General features: G+C 49.9%; 1 protein-coding gene across 1 annotated transcript in view; it reads right to left on the reverse strand.

Annotated features, from left to right (window-relative positions):
* Positions 1 to 6,906, reverse strand: part of LOC128100945 (probable inactive 1-aminocyclopropane-1-carboxylate synthase-like protein 2) — an 18,122-nt gene extending 11,216 nt beyond the window's left edge. Inside the window, 6 exon segments of the mRNA XM_052723682.1 lie at positions 328 to 428; positions 774 to 851; positions 1,082 to 1,179; positions 2,141 to 2,207; positions 2,467 to 2,536; positions 6,779 to 6,906. Coding sequence (XP_052579642.1) covers positions 328 to 428; positions 774 to 851; positions 1,082 to 1,179; positions 2,141 to 2,207; positions 2,467 to 2,536; positions 6,779 to 6,906 — 542 coding nt within the window.
* Positions 6,907 to 11,260: the final 4,354 nt, after the last annotated feature.

Raw genomic sequence — 11,260 nt, forward strand, 5'->3', positions numbered from 1 at the left:
CCGTGAAGGTTCTAAGGTAACCCGTCTCTCAGCATCTGTCATTTTTTGGTGCCGCAGTCCAGGTGGTTTGGAAACAGATACTGGGGTGGGTGAAGTGCTTCTGCTGTGGTGTGAGTGGAAAAGCAACACTCTAATGACTAGGTAAATGTCTGTATGGGGAAAGGCTGGAAAGGAAATAAGAATGGAAATGGTGAACACGGGGCTCCTTTCTCCTTCATTTAGTAGTCTTTCTGGAACCATGCAAAGCGTATTATAGAATGAGTAATCTAGGGTAAGTTACTTCTGCTTCTCATTTCTTGCCTACAAGTGATAGGGTGGAACACATACTTCTTGGCAAAGGCCAGGTAATCTTTCATCATCAGTTGGTTGTAGAAATCACCCAGAGGATTCTGGGGGTTGAGTAGCACAAGGCCTTTGACCTCTTTTGCCTGAGAAGAAACGCAAACACAAGAGTGAATACAAGTTCTTTATATCTACTCCAGATTCTACCAAGCATCCTTTATGGCTTGGGAGATCTAAGATAGGACACCTGATAAAGCCTAGGTAGGATCTCATTCATGGATGTAATGTCATGCTGCTGGCAAAGGGGGAAAGAAAGTGTTCTGGAAGCTTCCATGGGTAGGACTTACTGCTACAGTGAAGTCAGGTACTTAGAATTACTTGCTGTCTTTCCCTCTAGAGAAAGCCCCCCACATCTTGTATCTAAGTCTTACTACTCAGAATGTTTAGAGCCAACAGTTGCTACCCTGAAATTCAGGCTCCCCTGACCTTACCTTCATCTTAGCCTGAGTCAGGGTAAGTTCCAGCTTATCCACGGTGAGTTTGAAAAAATACGAGTTGGCCTCGTTGACCTGGAAGACACATGCAGTTTAGAAAGGCTTGTTCCTGAGCCTAGTTTCTCAGCTCACAAGTCCCATACAGTCCTTGGCCTTCAAGTCAGGATGTTGGTCCACATGCTTTCTTCACCCTGATATCACTCCACTCCCACCATCACTTAGAGAATAAGGCCCCTCTGTCTTCTCAGGGCCCCTAGAACAGTCCTTTGCCAAATGGGCTGAACAGGGAAGGGGCCCGTTCTGACCTAGCTTTCCAAGTGGACAGGAATAAGCTCAACTTTCGAATAAAGGTAGGAGCTAAAGGCGAAGGTACTGTAGTACAGTGTAGGGACCAGAAAGGCATCTAGGAGTACAAGGAGACAAAGCTGTCTGGTGGTCAAGATGAGCAGCAAGGCTCCCAATACAAGAGCCCAGGGTAGCAATACCTTCTTTCCTTGCGCTCAAGCTTCATTAAAAAAAAAAAAAAAAAAAAAAAAAAAAAAGATCCATTTTTTTTATACACATTGTTTGGGGACCAAATTTTAGTTTCCTTTTGCAAGCACACTGAAGGAGGCTAAGAGGGATGATTGTAGTGAACAGCTCAAAGTCCAAGATGTGAATCAAGCATGGTACCTCCCATTATAAAAGTCTCTACGTTGAGGGGCCAGTGTTTGTGTGGGTACATGTGCACTTGTGTGCATGCACACGTGAGGATCAGAGATCAACCCCCAAGTCCTTCCTCTGGAACAATACCCCTTGTTTATTAAGATAGTGTCTCTCCATTGACCTAGAGCTAGGCTGGCGGGCAAGCAGTCTTTAGGGACCTGCTTGTCTCAGCGTCCACAGCCTTGGGATTATAAGCATGTGCCACCCCGCACAGCTTTATGTGGGTTCCAGGTATCAAACTCAGGTCCTTGTGCATGAGTGACAAGCACTTTCCTGACTGAGCAGCTGTCCTCACCAGCAAACTGAAAAAAAAAGGTCTGTCTGTGCCAGGCCAGACACTAAAGGCCAAAGGCCATGTACAAGAAAGCTTCCTACCACTGGACCTGGTGGGTTTTATTTTCTTTCCATTTTCTTGGCCTCATGAATCTTTTCATCTAGATCACCTCTTTGAGAACTGTCACATGTTTCTTCAATATTAAATTAAGACTCTAACCCCCTTGACTGCCCAGATATGATGCAAAGATATCTTTGGCAGGACAGAATGGCCTGCACTTGTAGAAAAGACCTCAAGTCAACACGATCTTCTTCTCTGTCAAAGCCCAGTGCCTAGGTAATCTTGCCTACATACCAGAAAGGACAAGCAGAGCCTGCTGACTTACCACCTGGGTTACACAGAACCATGGCCAGCGAAGACAAGACTGAGCTGCAGTCATTTAGAACCACCACCTAAGGACAAGGTCCAAGAGGCAGAAGTCAAAATCAGTACCTGTATAAGAAGCGTGTCTACACACCATCTCCCTCTCCACCCAAAGGGCAGGTTCCGGGGCTCTCCTTGAACCTTCCCCAGGGTCCTTCTTAACTGGACTTCCCTCAGGGACTTCCTTTAGCTGGCTTTTACTGTGTCTGCCACTCTGGATCTCTCTTCGTATTCTATAGATAATTCAGAGGAAACCCAAGAGCACAGCCTTCCACTATACCGACTCACATTTTCTGGATCAAGGGGTGTAGGTGCCTTGGAGTAGTAGGTCAAGAAGTTGGCCAGTTCTTTCCGAAGGCTGTAGACAGACCCAAAGAGATTCTATAGTTTCCAGGTGCCCTTCCTCATTCAGAATCTAGAGGACACTCTTTTTAAAGGACACAGTATCCAGCCTTACAGAGATGTTTGTTATCCAGGCCAACTTCATCTTATAGGGCTACAGACTAAAGATGTCACCTTTCCAGCGTCACACAGATACTGAGAGGTAGGAGAAGCCAGGCTTGAATTATAGATGGATACTATTTCTGCCAGATTAGGCTGCCTCCAGATAATTTTGTTCTTAAGCAAATCTAACCTTTTGGAGTCAAATGCAATATTGTCATCTATACAGTTCATATTCAAGAACCATGGGATCGAGTTTTTAAAAAAACAACCAACAATATTCAGTGTTTTAAGGATGTTGTATAAAGTTGCATTCATAACTATTGTGCCTCAAGCTGGACGTGCTAGCTAGGTATTTCCTGGAATTATTAGCCAAAGATATAGGAAGGCAGTCAATCTTAAATATGGTGCGTTTGGGAGAAGGGGATTTGGCTCAAGGGTGCTTGCCTTCAGATGCTTGCCTAGAATGCATGCTTGGAACCCTGGATTCCATCCTCAGCACCATAATAAAACCAGGCATGATGGTACACACTTATAATCCCCACACCCAGGACGTGAAGGTAGGAGGATCAGATTCAAGGTCATCCTCAGCTGTATAGAGAGTTGGAGGCCAGCCTGTGCTATACCAAGATTCTTCAATGATTTTATATATATACATATATATGATATATATCCAATATGTTGGAGAGGGAGAAAGAGAGAGACAGGGAGGTTGGAGGGAGAGAGAGAGAGAGAGACAGGGAGGTTGGAGGGGGAGAGAGAGACAGAGACAGGGAGGTTGGAGGGGGAGAGAGAGACAGAGACAGGGAGGTTGGAGGGGGAGAGAGAGACAGAGACAGGGAGGTTGGAGGGGGAGAGAGAGACAGAGATGGGGAGAGAGAGACAGAGACGGGGGAGACAGAGACGGGGGGAGACAGAGACGGGGAGAGACAGAGACGGGGAGAGACAGAGACGGGGAGAGACAGAGACGGGGAGAGACAGAGATGGGGAGAGACAGAGATGGGGAGAGACAGAGATGGGGGAGAGACAGAGATGGGGGAGAGACAGAGATTGGGGGAACATATACATATGAGTATATAATCTCCAGTGGATGATGAGAGGTGCCTGTGCACCGAGAGACCCTAGCTCAGAAAGTCACTTACAAGGGCTGTCCTTGCCAGTCGGAGCACTGTGCGTTCTCCTGGAAAACTAACTTTTATGAAGAAAGGGAATACAGGTTGAGGTCACTAGGGAATAGACAGTGGAAACTCTGCCAAGACTTTTTATATTAGAAATGCCTATTGTAAATGACGCTGTAGGACAAAGACATAGCACCCTTAAAGCCCAGCCCTAAACTGTTAGTATTGGGTTTATGAGTCTCCTCCTTCACATCCCTCTGTAGCTGAAGGTCTTCCTGTGCTCGCCCAGCACCAAGGACCCCACAGCTGCTTATAAAATAATCACTCAGAAGCTTATATTAATTAAAACTGTTCGGCCATTAGCCCAGGCCTACCACTGACTAGTTCTTACATTTAAACTAACCCATAATTCTTATTTATGTTTAGCCACGTAGCTTGGTACCTTTTCTCAGTTCTGCCTTCACATCTTGCCTCCTCTGTGTCTGGCTGGCAACTCCTGACTCAGCCTTCCTCTTCCCAGAATTCTCTTCTCTGCTGGTCCCACCTATACTTTCTGCCTGGCTACTGGCCAATCAGCACTTTATTAACCAATCAGAGCAACACATTCACAGCATACAGAGCAATATCCACAGCACCCCTCAGCTATATTTTGGCATCAATGTCCCTAGCCTGCCCTCACCTACCTTCCAATCTACACTCCTCTCCCAGGTTGGCTAAAATCAGTGTCAGGTTCAGACAAGTTGCTGCCAACAGGACAGCCCTCCTCCGTGAGTTCCAGGGCAGAGCAGTCCTGAGCAGAGGAAGTGGGAAAAGAAGGGGCCGTGGGAAGCCAGGCAGGAATCGGCTCAGTGCTAGTGTAGGGTCCTCCTGGGCTTCTCCTGGTCTCCCCTTTGAGTTGGTTCCGTAAGTCTCACTTTATAGATTAGAAGCCAGAGACTCAAAGGAGTGAATTGATGCTACCAGACCACACAAGTAGGATGCATTTGTCATGGAAGGAAGGTACCGGCTGTGTCAACCTGCCCCAGCACAGCTACGAATGTAACCCAACACAAGGCCAAAACTTGAAAGACTACGAGATAGCTGTTGCTTTTCTTCTGTAACTTGGTTGCCCAGTTCTCAAGCCCCAACTTTATAGATAACGTTGTGTTACAATGTTAGGTCGAAGCTGGCTGACCATAAACCCCATTGTCTTTTAAGCTCCAGGGGTCTGTGGCCCAAAGTCCCTCCCCTCCCCACATCTCAGAGCTCGCCTCACCCTGTCAGCTCACCGGCTCGCCTTCCACTCAGCTGGGTGCAGTCTGAAATCTTGACGCCTTCTGGAAGTGCCCTTGCTATTTGGGGACAGTCTGCTCCAGCCCCCTCCTCTCTCTCCCTTTTAAGCATTCAAGAGGAATACAATCCATCTCTTCCCCGATAGAAAACTCTTCCCAGGAGCTTCCTATTACCTAAAATGACCTTAGCATCATTACAGAGAACTGGCTCTATGGAGTGTCAGGCTGAAGCAAATCTAAAGAGGATTGGCATCACCTGAAGTGTTGGCAAGCCGTGAGGACCACTGAAGGAGGCTAGAGCCAGGGCCTGTGTATACAGGCAAAACCCTGGGTGAATGGAGTGCTTACCAACAAATTGAGAGTCCCTGGAGCAAATGGGGCCTGTTCAAAACACCAATGAGCCTGTGGTTCCTCCCCATTTCTATGGAGGTCATAATGTGAGTGCAGGCTGATGTGGAGTTAACCAGGACAGGAGGACCACTGTACAAGGAAGCCTGGGAGGGTGTCCGGGAACCTCAGGCACCATCCCCCCAGGACCTAGGCCCTCCTGCTTGTGTGGCTTTGGCAAGCCTCCCCATTCTTCTTGTTAAAGACAGAGGTCAGGAAATCTACCTCCCAGGTGATGTGGAGACGAAATAGGAGATACACATGTGCTGACACCACAGGGCGGATAGGGATGTGAAAAGGCTTCTCAGGTGTGCCTGAGCTAGCCTTGACAGTCCAGGAACAGATGTGGACCCAGAGTAGCCTATCCTCCCAGAACACCCAGGTCCCTGTTCTCAAACTTGAAAATAAAAATGAGCTAGGTGTGGTGGCACACACATTTAATTCCAGCACTTGGGAAGCAGAGGCAGGTGGGTCCCCTTGAGTTCAAGTGCAGCCTGGTTTACACAGTGAGACCCCTGTCTCAAAAACATATATGTCAGCTACAGTGAGGGGCTCAGGACTCGACTGCTACAGGCCCACCCTTCCTTCCACCACACAGCAGTTCTCCTGCCTGTTCTGTCTTCCTTTTTTTTTTTTTTTCAAAGTAGCATTACTTTCTTCCACACTATAAACACCCCTGTGTGTTGTTTCTTTGCAGCCCCCCTATCTGGAATAAAAACTGCACAAGGAGAGACACCTTCAATTGTTTCATTCATTGCTCTTAGTCTGAAGAAGATTGGCCTCGATGGTTGCTTCCTAAAGCGGTACTGTAGGCCGTGCGTGCGTGCATGCATGCGTGTGTGCGTGCATGCACTGGGAACTTTGTCTCTCTTTTTCCTCTCCACCAGCTCCCCCCACCCCAGTGTGATATGCTTCTTGGTCATTGGCCCAATATTAACAGGGCCAGGCACCATGGACTGAAACCTTCAAAACTATGCTTGGAAAAAAAACCTTGTCTTTTTCCAAAGTTGATTGTCTCAAGGTTCATTCTGGTAATGGAAGCTAGTACCTTGTGAGTAAATGGATGGGCAATAGGTGGATGAGTGGATGCCCTATGGCAGTCATCTGAGGTCTGCGCTGTAGGCTTCTCTGCTCTATGTTTCCAAGGCACAAGAGGATCTTGGTTATGTTTGTCTAACATTTGATTATTATTATATCATATCATATCATATTATATTGACTAATGAGTGAAGATGATAACTTTAAAATCAAACGATTGTATGGTCTTGATGAATGTTGACAGCACAAAGAAGAGTTTCTTAGAGAAAAATCCCTTGTGTACAAACTGCTGACTGGGAGGGAGCCTCCTCTTTTGGGCACCACCTCTAACCACCCAGACATAACCTGACTTTGCCAACAGGGGGCGCGAAATCCTTATTTTCCTGCTGCACGTAAAACTTAAGGCTGTCACTGTGCAAGCCCAGAAAGGCCAGGTGAAGTCCATAGCCACCACCCTTCAGTCCCCAGGGCATAGTGACTGCAGAACAGCTGGGAATTAGAGGTGCTTAGGCCTACTGTCAGATGCCAGGCCCCGGCAGACCATGCCAACTACTGACTCAGAGTCTGCATTTTGAAGATGGGAGCTGGGATAGGGTGGGTGCCTTGGCTAGTGTCTCATACATAGAAAACACCCCTGGTGTGATTAGAAACCAGGCCATCAATCACTGTTCCCTTGTCTCACCAAGAATCCATGACCAGCGTCTGATGGGCCAGCTCAGGCCCTGGGTTTGAAGGTAAGGACAGCAGAGGCAGACCACAGTGGCTGAGGAGGGCAGATTTCTTCTCCCAGTCACCCCCACTCCCAGCGTCCTCCAGAGAGGAACCTGGTGGGCCTGGAGATTAAGGCAGGGGCCAAAGCCTGCCAAGAACCACGACACACCTCAGAGAAAGGTCGTGATGACCAGAGGCTCATAGAGAAGCAGCAAGGTCTCCCTGGAAGGACCTGGCTTGCCGGAGCTGTGGCTACAACCTGGAGTCTGTAATGGGGCTCTCTTTTCTGTCACAGCACCAGAGTCTCACATAAAAGACTCCTCAAAAGTTTAATAAAGAAAGGGTTCAATTTACAAGTAACCACACTGGGCCCAGCAAGGTTCTTCAACCTCATCCAAGTTCATGCTACTTGCATTAGGTTATGTGCGGGCCAGTCTGAAGCCAGGACCAGCACGGCCTCTTCCCAGATTCCTGGGTTGCAGAAACAGTCCATGAAGAGTCCCCCTGGGGTGCGGCCTTGGGCTGTTTGAGATGATCTGGAGTGTGTGGCTGAAGAGGAGGGCCACAATGGCCTTGGCTTCCCAGTCACCCAATTGGGTGCCACACAGCAGCTTCCTCAAACCACTCACCCTATGGGGCCTGTCCTTCAGAGTGGTCCCTTATTTCCAGAAAGTTCCCGCTTCCTGTAGCCCCCGTCCATCCCCCAGGCTTCACCTGTCCCCCATGATTCTGAGCGACTTGGGTCTCAGCACTCAGGCGTCACCACTTCAGTTGAAGACCCAGAGAAGGACTAACCCTCTACTTTGCATGTTCATCCCCTTAGCCAATGGGGACCAAACATACAGTAGGTGCCAAGTCAATGCTTTTTGTTTACTTGTCTAGTATTGGCATGGGAAGTCAGACCCAAAAAGCTGCTCTCTCTTTCCAGGGAACAATGACATCTGGCGCTGCTGGACAGCAGCAGGAGCAAATCAGCCTTGTTCTGTTATTGATTCCCACTCATTCGGCAATTGTCAAACAGCCCATGGGCCATATGTACCTCAGGATGGACTGAAAGCAAGAGAGGGTGCTATTAAATGGGGAGCTAGACAAAGACCTTAGCAGGAACCTAAGGAGCAGCCTGCATGTGGGGTAGTCTTCCAGGCAGGGCAGCAGCAGCTGCAGAGGCCCTGGGGTCGGAATGGCCCCAGGGCTGCTACTTGAGAAATGGGTTTCTTAATTAGCAAACCAAGCTAGGACTTTCTGCTTGTATTCTGAATGTGCTCAAAACAGCCCAGGTTTCCTGGACCTGCCTGTCATGAGTTACTCACTGCCCTGTGGGGTTGAGAGCAGGCAGCCTAGGGCCAGGTCGGGGGTATTGGTTATGCCCTGGTGCTTGTGGTTATGCCGATGGATGCTGCGGGTGGCAGAAGAATCACAAGCCATAGTTACCTTTCTAGAGCTTTATTGGGAGAGAGAGGATGAGAGAGGACAGACAGAAAGAGAGAGAGCAGGAAAGAGAAGAAAAGGAACGTCCCCATCGCAGGCTGGTGACGTAATTAAGGACAGAATCCTTACAGGGGGTACACCTCAGTTTTGAACCACTTGGAGAATGCCTTTACTATGAGGTTATCACCTGGGGTTCTGCAAACCGCAGGGCTGTATTCTCAGCCATGACCCTGCTGGAGTTACTGTGGAGGCCACACCTCACCCAGGCTTAACGCCCCAACCCCTGAGATGGGCCCCTGTGCTAGAGGGATAGTGGATGGGTCTCAGTGGCCTCTCACCCCACCCTAACCTTTATCTTCATGTGCACATGATATTAGAGAAGCCATGCTTTCCTCAGACATGCCAGAAGGCTGAGAATCATATTCCAATGCAAAATCAGTGGGTCCTCCACCAACACGTACTGGGGAGCCTGTGAGTGCTCCCTGGCCCTCCTCCCTCCTCTGCTCCCTGTCCACCTTCCTGTCTTTCCTCATTAGGCTGCTGTGTGATTTTGAGGGCAGCTCTGGCCTCCCTCCCAGCTCTTAGCATGACCAGCCTCCAATTCCTCTTCAGATATGAGTAAGTCCGGTCTGGCCAGAGCTCGGTTCTGCTGGGCCTCGAGCCGTCTTCCCTGGGTTCTCTCCATTTGTTTCCCCCAAGGTCTTCCTACCCTAGCTAGCAAATTCCCATCCCCTCATCCAAAGCTGGCACCCTGCTTGGGCACAGAGATGTTTTATTTTCAATAGATGCTATCTACTGGGCACCCATGTGTCAAAGCCAAGCCTCCTCCCAGGGAAGTCAAGTGACCCCCAATCCTTGGGGATGCACTAGAGTGAGGAGCCAGGAGCAGTGGGAGACTGTGCCCTGGGTTCCTGGGAGGGGAGGTGGGGGGGATGGGTCATTGTCTAGGCCCACTGGTCAGGAATCCTGGAGATGGTCTCTCTGTGGGGTGTGATATGGAGTGTTGAGCTCTGGCAGGTTATTGTCAAGACTTGTGTTCAGTTCTCAACTCAGACTTGTAGATACTGTGTGGCTCTGGGTAAGTCACTAGGCATCTCTGGACAGTATTTTTCTCCATTACAAAGGCAGGTCAGGAGGAGGGGCTGAGAGTGTAAAATGCCCCTCCCCCACCCCATAGCTCAAGCTTCCATTGTTCCTGTCTTTTCTCTTGGAGCCCCACTTAAGTGTAGGCTTGCCTGTCCCCCGAGACTGCAGCTGTCACAGGGAGCGTTCCGAAGGGAGCCCTGCTGACTGTTCTTGCTGTCACATCCCACCCCAGCTCTGTCTCCACAGAGAAGTCTCCACCTCCCCTCTCCCCCAAGGGGCCTCTTTCCGTGAAGGACTTGTGACTTTCCGTGGGACTTTCTCTCCCACCATGCCTGTGAGTTGCCTTCCCAGTGCTTTCCTGGCAAAATGTCTCCTCTTGGTGCCCAGAGACGCCTCCTCGGGCCACCGGCCTCTGTTGACCAGGATCCGCCCCAGACCCGACTCTGAAACTGCCTCCACTTCTCCCTTCTTTCTGGGCCCATGTGTCCCCTGCTCCTTGCTCCAGCTTTTCAGAGCCAGAGGGAGGACGGACGGACGGACAGACAGATGCACTCTTTCAATCCCCAGAGGCCTGCTCATGATGCACTTTCTGTTCAGCCTTGGAGAACTTACCAGTATTACAGCTTCATCCCTATAGCCTGAAACCCCAACGGCCCATAGCGAATAATGCTCGATTTGTGCCCTTGGGCACTGGCTTTGGATTTGGCCAAGGGGACCTGCCATGGCCAAGGCAACATTAGTTAACACCACAGAAGCAGGAGTTGCACGGTACAGGGATGCCCTCCTGAATGTTGGCCCTTACTGGATGGAAGAAGGCTCAGCCTCGGTGAAATCTACAGGGTGTTAACACCACAGAAGCAGGAGTTGCACGGTACAGGGATGCCCTCCTGAATGTTGGCCCTTACTGGATGGAAGAAGGCTCAGCCTCGGTGAAATCTACAGGGTGTGAGAGCCTACCCATATGGCTCTCTACTGAGAGGGTAGAGGCATCTTGCAAGTACTAGCCCTGGGGGAGCCCCTTTGGCCACATCAGCATGAGCAATCCCGGCTCTACCCGAGGAAGTGGAAGCAGCAGCCAGCTGAGCCCCTCAGCCCGTAGAACTGTGTGGAATAATAAGTTGGCGTGATCTCAAGTTCAGGGCTGCTCTGCCACACCACTGTAGAAGCTGAAACAAGCTCCTCAGCCCAGACACAAGTGTCGTTTTATTCACCGGCATTTCCAGATGCCAAGGCTGAGGTTCAAGGAGCTGGAGCACATTTCCCAAGGTCGTCCAGTGGGCCCATGTGGTGGCTGTGGACTTCCTGCTCGAGAGAGGATGATTGATCGACAGCCCGGTTACTGTCCCAGGGTTCACTATCGCTGCCCTACCACCAGCAGCCTCAGGCGGTGAACAGCAAGGCGTGACCCTCCCATCTGGACTGAACCTGGGGTTGTGGATGAAGGTCCTCCTCACCTAGCTCAGGCTTCTCTCTTCTCTTCAGGGACTCCAGTCTAGGGACTCTCGACACCCTGTCTGCTCCACTGCCTTCCTCCTCCATCGTGTTTCCTCCAATAAAGACACTGCATTTCTAACCCCATGGCGGGCTGGCTGGGCCATGCCT

Source organism: Peromyscus californicus, unplaced genomic scaffold, assembly GCF_007827085.1.
Source record: "Peromyscus californicus insignis strain IS unplaced genomic scaffold, ASM782708v3 Scaffold_7__1_contigs__length_154581171, whole genome shotgun sequence".
Classification (NCBI taxonomy): domain Eukaryota; kingdom Metazoa; phylum Chordata; class Mammalia; order Rodentia; family Cricetidae; genus Peromyscus; species Peromyscus californicus.